This window comes from Astyanax mexicanus, chromosome 17 (genome assembly GCF_023375975.1).
Source record: "Astyanax mexicanus isolate ESR-SI-001 chromosome 17, AstMex3_surface, whole genome shotgun sequence".
Classification (NCBI taxonomy): Eukaryota; Metazoa; Chordata; class Actinopteri; order Characiformes; family Acestrorhamphidae; genus Astyanax; species Astyanax mexicanus.
The window spans coordinates 13,079,187-13,093,058 of record NC_064424.1 but is presented as its reverse complement, the minus strand read 5'-3'; the positions used below and the strand labels follow the sequence as shown (position 1 = coordinate 13,093,058).

Here is a 13,872-nt window from a genome sequence, read left to right as displayed (position 1 = left end):
AGAGAGTGGTGTTGCCTCCAAGCTTTTCAGTTGTTACAAACACTGCTGCACTGAATGGCCTTTTAGATGGTAGCACAAGCTTTTAACACTTTAATGGTGAGAAGATACTTGTTAAGAGTGTGAAGCTCACAGTATGACTTCGCACCAAAAAATGAGAGAGAGAGAGAGAGAACATGGATGAGAGAAAAAATGAATGTGTGTGTGCGCACCATCATGCCACAGCAAGTCTCCATTGTGTTTCACATTAACAAAAAAAATAAAATTTCCATATTTGAATCACACAATATGAATAGAATTCCTGCCTTAGGCTCAATGACTCAGGTAGACTCTGGACTCACCTGTGCAAAAAAAGTTTTTCAGCATATCAGAAGTGCATGATTTAATCTCTGGGGTCTTAAAATACTAATATGTGTATTATCTACTAATTCATAAAATCACATTGTGTTATCAAATATTAAGAAAAATGTTCAAGCAATCCTTCAGTCAGTATGTTCTTTTGTAAATTGTCCATTACAGAGTGTAAATCTGATTGTGTTTAACCTCCATTTCTGCCCAATGCCCATTCCCCAGATCTATTTCCTTACCCTGAGTATGGAACACAATAACAGGCAAACACAGTATGCCATATCACTTTATATGAATGGTCTATTATAGATACCTTATACATGCTAACATACAATTCAACAGCATGTCTACTAAATGCATCTTAACCCTAAGCTGAATGTAACTAATTCTCTACAGAAATTAACCCTACTTTTAACTCTAACTCTAAGCCTAAACGTAACCATAAATCAATCCTAAAACCTTACCATAACCTTAACCTTATATTAAACCTTAAATTAAATCCTAAACTTAAAATGGTAAGATTAAAATTTAGGTAAGACTTAAGTGTAGGGTTACCTTCAATAAAAAAAATCATTTCCTTTCACCTTAGAGTTCATTTGCATTTAGTGCACATGCAGTTGAATGTGAGTTGAATGTCGATTGAGCATCAATGAGGCATCTACAATAGACCATCCAAGTATCTACAATAGACCATCCAGCATGCCGCAGCTTAAGCTTTTATAAAGCTCCATGACCAGAGAAAGAGTAAAATGTGATTAAATATTGGTAATGCGTTTGATAAATGGAGACAGCTTAGAACCTAGAAGGACTACAAGACAGATTCCGAGCTGGCTAATTTTCTGCTAAAATTATCACAAGCACTAGTAGGAATAAATCATTTCAAGATTTTAGAGCTCACATTCAAATTCAGTAGACTGTGAGATATTGGAGTATTGGAGATAAAAGGTAAAGTGATTCAGAATAGTATTATAACCTAAACTGCTATCAGTCACAACAGGGGAACAGACAGGCCACAGCTGTTTACGACCTTGACAGTAACTAGAATGGCATAAATATACATTAAAAACTTTTTTTTTTGCGTCTGTTGTATATTATTGTCTCATGTAGGTTCAGTTTCCCCAACCTGTTTACCCATGTTAGCTTCACATCTAGAAAGGAGGGGGCAGGGCAGAAAATTTTCTCCAGTGTTTTGAAATTTGAAATTTTTACATGCTTGCTGTCACTAAGTAGATATTGTTCTGTAAGGAAATTTTCAGTCCATGTCATCAAACCATTTGTTTCCATAAGAGACAGTCATAACAGTTCCTGCCTCCCGAAACAAAACAAAAGCTGCAGTTGCCACAGCTGTCCTGTGATCAGCTGTCCTCGAGCCCATGATGAGCAGCATCATACACAAAACATAACAGAGCCTTTGTATCTGTTATCACGCCTGATCACACATGTTCTGAGTGGGCTTGAGTGAAACGAGTCACTCAGTTTAATTAAGGCCATTCAAACACATCTGACAGGACGTGGCTATTTGATGTTCTAAATGAGATATGCCAGATAAGGCTGAAATAAGCGGCATCAGAGATAATCAGATACGCACATGGTGCTATTCAGACTCTACGCTAGTCTCCACATTTGGTAACAAAATGTTCTTTTGGATACAAGTGGACCTTTAATCAGTAGGAGCTGCAACTGTCAAACAAAACATAACCGATGTCCATACCTGAAGTGGTTGTGCTGCGCCATATAAGGACATATAAGGAGCTCGGATGAATCAAATATAAATCAGGTCGAAGTGCTTCCATTCTTTGATGAAGGCTTGTTCAGATTAAAAGGAATAACCCAGCACTTTTTCAGCCTTATCTCCGTCTAACATACCTGAAACTACAGGATATACTACAATAATTTATGACTTTAATCTTCAAACACATATCAAAAAATTAAAAATAAATATGGAAATTAAAGTTAGTCAACATTTGCTATGTGAGGGTTCGGGAATGTTAGGCAGTTCATTTAAGGTGTAGATTAAGCTTAGCTTTAGTTTGAGGTGTAGATTAAGTTAAGGATGAGGTGTAGGGTATGTTTAGGTTTAGCCTAAGGTTTAGATTAAGTTAATGTTGAGGATGATGTGTAGATTAAGGTTAGGTTTAGGTTAAGTTTACATTGAGGATAAGGAGTTGGATAAATTTAGGTTTGCAGTGTAGGTTAAGTTAAGGTTTAGGTTGAGGTGTAGGTTAAGTTTATGTTGAGGTGTAGGTTAAGTTAAGGTTGAGGTGTAGGTTAAGTTAAGGTTTAGGTTGAGGTGTCGGTTGTGTTTAGGTTTAGACTGAGATGTAGGTTAAATATATGTTGAGGTTGAAGTGTAGGTTAAGTTTATATTGCAGAGTAGGTTAAGTTTGGGTTTAGGTTGGGGTGGAGGTTAAGTTTATGTTGAGGTGTAGGTTAAGTTAAGGTTGAGGTGTAGGTTAAGTTAAGGTTTAGGTTGAGGTGTCGGTTGTGTTTAGGTTTAGACTGAGATGTAGGTTAAATATAGGTTGAGGTTGAAGTGTAGGTTAAGTTTATATTGCAGAGTAGGTTAAGTTTGGGTTTAGGTTGGGGTGGAGGTTAAGTTGAGTTTGAGGTTTAGGTTAAGTTTACATTGAGGATGAGGTCGATTGAGGATTGTTCGATTTTGGTTGCAGTGTAGGTTAAGGGTGTACTCACACTAGGCCCGTTTTGGTTGAATCGTGCCGGAGCACGGTTCGGCCCCCTCCCCACTCCCCCGCAGGCCTGCACTCACACTGCGCTAAACGATCCGTGCCCGAGCACGCTTTCGTCAACAGGTGACTTTTGTTTTGAAGAACAGTATGCGCGCGCAAAACAATGGAGTTCAGGATTGTACTGTTGTTTTTGTTTCTCTGGAGTCGTTTTGGGCGTGCAAATACGCAACTGAACCAGAGATTCATTGATTGTGCAACACAGCGATTTACTGCTAATCGTGCTGCACGTGTAAGAAGGTTTTTACACAAGCAGCAGACGTCCAGGGAGAAATTTGCAGCTTTACTCGCGGACTACAATTCACGTTCATCAGTAAGGTAAGAGACGTACTTGCTATATACATAAATAGTGACCAAAGGAGCGAAACATAAAACTCAAGTAATAATAAAATGTGTTTGTTGTTTAGGACTTGTAGATAGTAGTCCTAATTTATTATGGGTAACACTAACCATTATGGTGCTCTTTAGAACCCTTTTCAAAAATATTATATGCAGAATTGTGTATAAAACGTCCTCCGTTTACAGTAGCGTCGCATCACTGACGTCATCTTGATCCGTGCCCGGTTTGCGCTCACACTGCATCTGTACCGTGCCCGGGTCCAAGTGAACCGTGCTCGGGCCCACCTCTTCAAGCGGGCCCGGGCACGGTTCAGCGTACCGTGCCCGGGCACGGTTCGGAGCGATCACACTAGCCAAACGAACCGTGCTTTGGGAGGTAACCGTGCCCGGGCACGGTTCGGATTGCCTAGTGTGAGTACACCCTAAGTTTACGTTTAGGCTAAGATAGAGGTTCAATTTACGTTAAGTTTTAGGTGTAGGTTAAGTTTAGGTTGCAGTGTAGGTTAGGTTGAGGTTGAAGTGTTGGTTAAATTTAGGTTTGGGCTGAGGTGTAGGTTAAGTTTACGTCGAGGTTGAGTTTGAGGCGTAGGTTTGGTTAATGTTGAGGTGTATGTTTAGTTTAGGTTTAGGTAGCAGTGTAGGTTAAGTTTAAGCTGTAGTGTAGGTTAAGTTTAGGTTTAGGTAGCAGTGTAGGTTAAGTTTAAGCTGTAGTGTAGGTTAAGTTTATGTTTAGGCTGAGGTGTAGGTTAAGTTTACATTGAGGATGAGGTGTTGGTTAAGTTTTGGTTAATGTTAGGTTAAGTTTATGTTTAGAGCTTGGTTCAGGTAATACTATTTCACTGGTTACCGTACTCTGTAACTGTCTCTTCTTTAAGTGTTTAAGTTTTGTTTGTCTGGGTTGCATCAGTAATTTGTACATTAGCACAACTATACAGTATATATGATAGTCACATACTGTATGTACAGATTCCTTTGGAGACCAGGCTGGATATTTTAGCTGTGAACAAGACAAGTACAACACACTCTGTTCCCCAACAGGCAGGGGAAAACTCCGATCTGACCCAGATTGTAGTGAAAAGTCACGTTGCTGGCCCATATAGATTCTTCATGGCCTGGGGGAAAGGTCTCTCTCAGCCTGAGCTGAGCCTTTGAGCATAGCAAATTCAGAGCATATTGTTAATTTCATCAGCATGAACAACGGGGTGTTTTGATTACATAGACTGCATAATTAGTCCTGGTTAACTGGATTTTCTGCAGTGCAGTGTTTAAAATGTTAAGTTAAAAGCACTTGAAAAAGTTGGAGAAAGGAATTGATCTCAATGATTTTGTGTGCGGCATGATTGTAGAAATTGCTGTACTGCTATTGGCAATAGTGTGCAACAATACCATGAAGCAGTTACTGATGCACCACTGGATGACACTTGACTGAATTTAGCAGTGTGTCCATGGTGTGGGATTATATTATATTTTCCTACTTATATGTGTTACTGTATTATGGCTATTTTTATGTTTTTCAGAACTCTGAAAAAAGTAAATGCTGTTCTTTCAAGCTTATTATATGTTATCATATCTAAATTCTGATATATAACACTGCCTTGTTACTAGCAAAGTTAACCTATAAAAAAATGGACGTTATAAATATCAGGATCCTCTCGAGTAGTTAAGTCAAAGTTGGAATCGGTATGAATATTGGCAGCAACTTAAAAATATCTGTCCTCTGTATCTGTATTGAAAGGGTAAAAGGTGTTAACATTGCATCCCTAGTGTGTATAAAATGGGCTGGGTACGTAGTTCTAGAGCTTCAAAGAAAGCACATTGAGCCTACAGAGTGTGGGTAAGACTGGTGTTATGTACATCCAGTGAGCAGCAGTACTGCGGATGGAAATGCCTTGTTGATGACAGAGGTTAATAGAGAATGACCAGACTGGTTTGAGTTGACAGAAAGGGAATGCATGTCAGAGCATGTCAAACTTTAAGAAGGATGGCTCAATAGAACTGGCAAGATAATAGCATCAGAATTTGATTCCAACACCATGAAGCCATTGACTTATGCTGCCTTGTTTTAACCGTCCAGGCTCATAAAAGAGGTGTAAAGACACATTAGCTTAATAATACTAATCACTACTAAATCTACTGAATGCCCTAGACTGTTTCAATAATGTGGCTGACTGATGTGCACCCTTTCATGACAATTAATTTACACATATCTGCCTGCAGCCACCAGAGTGTACAACTCCTTATATAAAGTGTAATATATACTTGTATATACACACAGTTGCAAGAAAAAGTATGTGAACCCTTTGGGATTACTTATATTTCTGCATAGATTGGTCATTAAATGTGTTCTGATCTTCATCTAAGTCACAACAATAGACAAACACTGTTTAAACTAATACCACACAAAAAATATATATGTTTTATCGAACACAACACGTTAACATTTACAGTGAGGGGGGAAAAAGTAAGTGAACCCCTAGGCTAAGGACTTTTCTAAGAGCCAATTGAAGCCAGGATGTGATGAGATTGGATGTGTTGGTTAAAGCTGCCCTGCCCTACAAAAAACACACACGTTTTGAGTTGCTATTCTTAAGTTCAGCACTATTGCTACTCTCCATAGGCGTGGTTGTCCTGTAAAGATGACTGCAAGAGCACAGCGCAAAATGATCAATGAGGTGAGGAAGAATCCTAGAGTGTCAGCTAAAGACTTACAGAAATCTCTGGCACATGCTAACATTTTTGTTGACAAATCTACAATAAGAAAAACATTAAATAAGAATAGAGTCCATGGGAGGTCAACCAGTTATAAAATCCAAAGGTTCACATACTTTTTCCACCCTGCACTGTGAATGTTGTAATGCTGTGTTTAATAAAAATGTGCAAACATATTTTTTTTTGTGTGGTATTAGTTTAAGTAGACTGTGTTTGTGTTTGTATTGTTGTGACTTGTTAAAGGTGAAGATCAGAACCCATTTAAGGACCAATTTATGCAGAAATCCAAGTAATCCCGAGGGTTCACATACTTTTTCTTACAACTGTAGTAGTAAGAGAAGTCATGGAGTCTAACCAACCTTTTCTAAACGCATACTCTGGTGAGCTAATCCAACAGTACAATGCTCATCCACATACTGCTGTCATCTCAAGAGCTTGCCCTAAAGACACAGATACTATGCATTCCACAGCCAGCCAAATCACAAAAACATATCCCTGAACTGTAAATGTGTGCAGTGCTATTAGGCTTTCTAGCGACACTCTACCCTATACCACAAAATCTGTAGGAACTGTATGAATATTCAAGTTGCATGGAAAACACATGCTTTTACACAATATTTCTGCGTGTGTCTCAATAAATATGACCAAATTTGCCCCTAACATATTACATTTGTAATCATTCATTGTTATTGTAATCCTTATAACCCTCCATCTTCCTTCCGAATTCGCTGCACAGCTTGCAAGCTTCTGGAACTTCAATTTCCCCTTGGAGAGTAATAAAGTGCTATCTCATATCTTATCTTATCTTCTAACGACTATCTTCCAGCTTGATAATGAACCACATCACAACGCAAAAGTCTCTTAAACTGGTTTCATTAACGTGCCAATGAGTTTCCAGTCCCCGGATCTGAATCCAATATTACACCTTTGGGATGTGGCAGAATGGAAGAGTGTCAGCTAGAAGGAAATGCTTAAGGCAGTCAGACTGAGTATACACGGACAAGAGTTTAAAATGATGGTTTACAAAAATCTAGTAGAATCCAAGGCATTAAAAATGATCATTTCTAGAGAAAAAGGAGCTTCTTTTTTATTATTAGTATGGTGTTATTTATAAAGTGATCAATGAGTGTATATCATTTTGGTTGAACTTTAAGCGAATTATAGGAACATAAATGGCATAAAATGACATACACTTTAAAATTTTATGGCAACTGAATTCTGGGTGATCTTCAGTTTTTGCATTTTTGTTCAAATTTCGTTCTCTTGTGTACTAACTGTTCCAAAACAGAGAGAGGTCTCATCTGTGATCTGAGCTGTTATACAATATTGCTGTAACTCATCTGATTAAGTGTTTAGCTTTTAAAAATGACATTGCTTATAACCTGAACATGAATCACATTTATAGGTTGTCTGACAAAACATTTTACAGTGTATTGAGTAAAGCCAAGACTGTAAAAGCAAGAATAAGAAACACAAAGAGGAACCAAGAAAGTCAGAAGGGGAATGCATCATACTGTACACTCTAAAAAACAGAGGTACGAAACGAGTCATTTTTAAGGTTTACTTTAAAGGTACACTCTTCATAATTGTACCCTCAAAGGTACAATATTGGTCTTTACAGGGTCAGATTTGTGCCCTCTGAAGTACAAAGTCACCAGCCAAAAGGTACATTCAGTATTCTGTACCACTGTACTAATAAACAATATAAATTTTAAGACAATTTTGCATCATGAAGTTCTTAACACATATTTAGTTGATGATAATGTTTATAATCTTTATAATCTATACTGGCATAAAAAACATGGGTACAAAAAAGGACTTTCACTGAAAGGTACTTTTTTGTACCGCAATATAAGGTACAGCCCCAGCGACAAGCTTTGTTCTCTTTTAAGTACAAATCTGTACTTACTTTTCTTAGTGTGTAGTCATCACTCGACCACAAGACAATAACACATGTTTGTGTTTGTTAATCTGTTCAGCTAAACAAATTGTTGCATCAGGTTCATACAAAGCAACTTCAATAATTAATACTACAAAAAAATACAGATTCACACTATACAAAAAAACACTATATGTCCAAATGTGTTTTACCATGTGTGTCTTCCAATACAATTTTTTTTTTATGTGACTTAAATGTTTTTACATTTGAGTCACATTAAAAACTCTTAAAAGGAGGTGCTTCAAAAGGTTCTTTGATAAAGGTCCCCCATACTAATTGCATACTAATTACTAATTAATACATACTGTTTTTGAGTATGTAGTATAGCTAAGTTGAATGTAATCCAAGATACATACTTTAAAAGTGTTAGGTTTTGAGTGTGGTTATGCTGGACACTAATATCCCACAAGGCACTGCAAAAAAGAAAGTGAGGGGCTATTCAAGCCTGCCAATCCCACACTATTAAGAACAGTGTGTATACCCTATAGGATTAGTATGTAGTGCACAGTTGGGACGCAGCCAATGTCTATTTTAATGATACCTGCTTTTGTTTAGAGTCCCAGAAGTACTTGGATGCAACACACAGGCTACCAGTGATAGGTTTAAAAAATGTGTCATTACATGATTATAACACAAATGTGATAATATATCTCCATACTGTTTACACTGTATCACAATAAGTTTCATTTCAATTAATGTAATATACTGGTCATTCTGATCTCAATATAAACAACAGAAAAAAAAAACAAGTAAACAGCCAGTAACCCCCACAATATCAGTAACTACAAATGTATGTAATGTAAAACACCCAGTAATAAACATCAGTCAGTGACAGATGTTGTAGAATAGGGTTTATTAACCTGGGGTCACAACCCCCAAAGGGATCTTGTCATCGTCAGGTAATTATGTATTTTCTCTACAAAATGTGTGGAGAATAATGCCTAGTTAAACTTGATGCATCACAAAAGCCGAAACTGTCTGTCCACATGGAAATTGTTCCTAATACACAGCACAGATTAAGCTTCCCATCTTTATGTTGTTGGTCTGTTCATCCAGGTTAATTAAAATGTAGCACATTTTACCCATTCCCAAATAGTTTGGAGAGAAATAATCTTGTAAAAGTAAGATTAATATACAGAACTGAAGATTAAAAGTATTACTGCTCTTTGGCTATAAGAGAGACTGTGATGTGAGATGGTTGGTGATGTGCTTTACGAAGAGCATTTTAAATGTTTAACTATAAAGAACAAACCTTCATTAACCAAAGTCAAGTGCAGTTTAGAGGGCATGTGCAAACCTGCTTTCTGATTCATCATCGCAACCACGCATCATTGTTTATTTTCAAAAAGTTGAGTGACTGGATCAATAAATTCGCCCACTTTGTATTGCAAGCAGTCACTGACACTCACTGAAAATAAATGGCTCATGCAAAAACAAAAACAGAGAAAATGGGAAAATGTGATGAGAAAAATTTAGTAACCCACATGTGGAATATATTTGTGCCTCAGTGCAGACTCAACCATGACACTAAGTGAGTAAATTAATCTAATTATCATCCTAACATTTTTAGAAAGCATTATTGCCAATCTTATTTGTTGGTTTTTTTTTTTTTTTTGTGTTTTATTAATGAACATCACTGTTGTCCTATGAAAATATATATCTCCAAAACAGCAACTTTACAGAAGAGATATAAAAGCTTCTTAACCTATAATGAAAGTCAATGTAAAAAGAGTTTATTTCAAGTCATTTTGGAGTATTTCTATTGGTATATTCATCAAGACATATTTATATTTTAAGAGACAGTTTACGTGTTCAAATAATCAAATTACGTACAAAAAATGCACAAAAATGGATGTACTTGTTTTATATTGGACAGTGACAACATACAATTTGAACTCTAAAAAGAAGTCATACTGTAAAAGAGGGTTAAGAACTCTGCTGTTGACAATGCATATTGAAATAGAATCCTATAACCTTTACAGAAATAGTATTTAAAAACATATTGCGAAATATACAGCTCTGGTAAAAACTAAACTTAAAAATGACGAGTTTCTTTGATTTCTTTGATCACCAAACTGAAAACCTCTGGAATATAATCAAGAGAAAGGATGGATGATCACAAGCCATCAAACCAAGCTGAACTGCTTGAATTTTTGCACCAATTTTTAGCATAAAGTTATCCAAAAGCAGTGTGTAAGACTGGTGGAGGAGAACATGGCGAGATGAATGAAAACTGTGATTAAAAACCAGGGTTATTCCACCAAATATTTAATTTCTGAACTCCTAAAACTTTGAACTTGTTTTCTTTGCATTGTTTGCAAATAAATGCTCTAAATTACAATATTTTTTTTTTTTTTTGGAATTTGGAAGAAGTGGTGTCTGTAGAACAATGTTCGTTTTACTCAAATATATACCTTTAAATAGCAAAATCAGAGACACTGATTCAGAAACTGAAGTGGTTTCTTAATGTTTTCAAAGCTGTATATATATAGAGAGATAGATATTTTGAGTTATTGCTCAGCTCTTCATGCGTGTGTAGAATATGTTAGTATGTTAGTCTACTGACGTGTAGCAGAGCATGAATCATCAACAGTTACAACCTCAACCGAGGAGCTCCAGAGACTGAGGGAAAGTTAGAGCGAGGACTGAATCAGTCAGCGTTCAGTTTCATGCAGGAACAGAGCGGAACTGAGGGGCGGGTGCGGGCTTCAGATAACCCGGTTCTTTCTGTTGACAGCGTGTGAATGAAATGTTGAAACGCTGTCCCGCGCGGAGGGCGTGAGAACTTTGAGGAGCGAGTCTGTTGCAGCAGCTGCGCGAACACGGTCTCTCTGAATCACGGGAGGGAGGGTCCGAAACCTGCGTTTGAGCTCGTGTGGTTTTGGTGTGAGCTCGTGCGGACGGGCTCGCCGCGCGCTGCCGCGGGCATGTCTCAATCCGGCGAAATGTCAGTGCGTCACCCTCCCTCCACCACTGCTGTTCCCGCCACGAGCAGCAGCAGCAGCAGCAGCTGGATTACGGAGGGTAAACTATAGGCTATAGCCAGCGACCCTCCACCCCCCTCCAGCTCTGAATATCGGTATGCGGACTTACTGAGAAACAGACAGGTAACCAGGTGAACAGACAGGCAGACAAACAGAGACCCTTCCTTACCTCTGTCTCGCGTTTCTTTCTCCATGCTGTCTCTCTCTCTCCTTTCTGTATCTTCTGCTGCTGCTTCTTCTGCTTCTGTGTGTATTTAAGTAGCCAGCAGTGTAGAGTGTAGTGAGTGTGAATGTGTGTGTGTGTGTGTGTGTGTGTGTCGTTTCTGAGGCGGAGTGTGCACGCGCAGTCCAGACTCCGGCAGGTAGACTTCTGCTGAAGGTGTCCCTGCACCTCTGCCCCTCTCCACCGATAAAGCCCCGCGACCCGCTTCCTCGAGCTCAGGTAAGCGAGGGAACCTCGACGAATCACCGCCCAGCCTCCGCGTTCCCACCAATTCAATTGGCTTCTGCTCTTCAGGCTAATTTATCATCAACCAATCGGCGTCCTCAGTCGGTGCGCTGACGTCACAGGAGGGGGTTCCCATTATCGTTTTGACAAAAAAAAAACTACGAACAGACTACAGGCAGTCCATGGATCTATTTTTTGAGTCTTGACTAAATGGGTTTGTTCTGGTCAGTTTTCTGACTGTATCAAGCTAAATTCAAAATTAAGAAGAAATGGGGTTTCAATTATTGAGATTAATAAGTTTTTAATTTCAGCCTTTTGCAAACAGAATTTCAAGAAAAAAAAACGAAAAGTTTAATCTTTTTAAAATTTTCAGATTTGTATCTTGTAACACACATCTGATGGTATAATCCAACTTGCAAAATGCAAAAATTGAAAAACCAGAAAATAAAATACCTTTTTATTTATTTTTTCCTGAAATTATGATTGTAAGGAGCAGAGATAAAAAAAAACAAAAAGTGGAAAAATGGATTTAGAAAATTGCTCCACATGTTTCAATGTTGTTGCTACTTCGCTACATCCCTACTCTCATTTTTATATTTTGTGTATTTGTCTTGTTATATATTTCTTTCATATTATATTTGATTCAAATCTTATTCTTATTTTATTTGATTTTATTAACAAAAGCTTCTGGGTGTAACTGAGCCGTGAGTTTATAATTTAGTTTCACCTCATGTACCACATGTGATGTAAATGAGAAAGTCTTATTGAATCCTTGAATCCTGCCAAAACCTATATGATGATATAATTGATGGTGACCAGTTCAACATTAACAGCTATCTAACAGGCAGTAGTCATATTTGAAATTAATCAGCTGGTTAACTTGACATTGTCGCCTTGCATTATAGAAATGTTAGTTTTTTTCTGGTCACCTCATGTAGCATTACCTCCAGTAAGCACTACACTAATTTATGGTAAATGCCTTTTTGAATAAAAATGATTTGTGTTCTTACAGTGACTGAACAATCAACATAATCGATCAGTTCACCCTTACAAATAACTCTGAACATGCACAGACTTTACCAACTTTACCATTAATCATAAAATTGAATAATGCCTTCATACTAACCATTAATTTTAGTTTTCATCAGACATTATTTTAATTTAGGTGCACATGCCATCTCACTCAAGAACAGTTGAACACTACAACACAGCATTCTGGTTACAATCTGTTAAATACTCAGGCTGTTACACACAATCCATATCCAGAACGTCCTGTATCACTTGGCTGACCGTGTTCATCTTCTGTACTGCAATTTTTTATTTATGTTATGATAGTGTCTCAGAACACCATGTAATGTCACAATAAATTATTTTAATGTCCACCTTTTTATATGCCTTTTTAATTCTGTTGTATGTATTACGTCCCTTGCTGCTGCACTTAGCACTTTATTGTGAATATACAACTCTGCACATGTTAAGTTATAATTGTGTGTGTGTGTCTAGAATAGGTGTATTTGTCACTGTGTAATATTTGTAAGTTATCGTGCACCATGAGCTACTGTAACCAAACGCAAAATCCTTGTATGTGTGAGCATACTTGGCCAAATTCTGATTCTGATTCAGCTACAGAATAAACCCTTGTATAAGTTTTCAAATTATTCAAATGTCATCATTAATGTTTTATGATTATAGAAATCATGCAAATATTAAAATTGTGTAATTAATACATTTATAAAATGTTTTGTAAGTAGCATAACATTTAGTGCATTTCATGAACAACCCCTAATTGTTTTCATATTAAAGGTGGCAGCCCTGCAATACGGACTCAGCGGATGCATTTGCTGCATCTGTTTTATCTTTCACACAAAATTATGTGAAGACATGACAAGTTATGTTATAATTAACTACGTATTTAGAGGACACATTAGGGAATTCTGAATTAGTGAACTGTCTGCAAACATTAGTAAGAACATGACCTTCCTAGAATCCCTCATGGGTGCATGAGCCCATGAAAGAACATTTCTATCCATCACTGCCGACCAGGCTCAGCCCGGCACTGGGAAGCCTTCCCTATCCCTTAACCAAACACAAAAGCAGTGCTTATCCTCACCATGCCAGGACTCATGGCTGAGCCATAGCCTGGGCCACTTTAGAGTTTCCCAGACAGGGATTAAGCCTAATCATAAACTATATGTATATATATACATATATATATATATATATATATATATATATATATATATATATATATATATATATATATATATATATATATGTAATCTTTTTTTTTTTTTTTTTTTTTCAAATCTTCATTTAAAATGTTGAGTAGTCCAAGTCTAGGCTCAATCCCTGTGATGGGCTGGG

General features: G+C 37.3%; 1 protein-coding gene across 1 annotated transcript in view; it reads right to left on the bottom strand.

Annotated features, from left to right (window-relative positions):
- Positions 1-11,873, bottom strand: part of plrdgb (PITP-less RdgB-like protein) — a 123,943-nt gene extending 112,070 nt beyond the window's left edge. The window contains exon 1 of the mRNA XM_022676138.2: positions 11,230-11,873. Coding sequence (XP_022531859.2) covers positions 11,230-11,254 — 25 coding nt within the window. The 5' untranslated portion in view covers positions 11,255-11,873. The remainder of the gene's footprint in view (positions 1-11,229) is intronic.
- Positions 11,874-13,872: the final 1,999 nt, after the last annotated feature.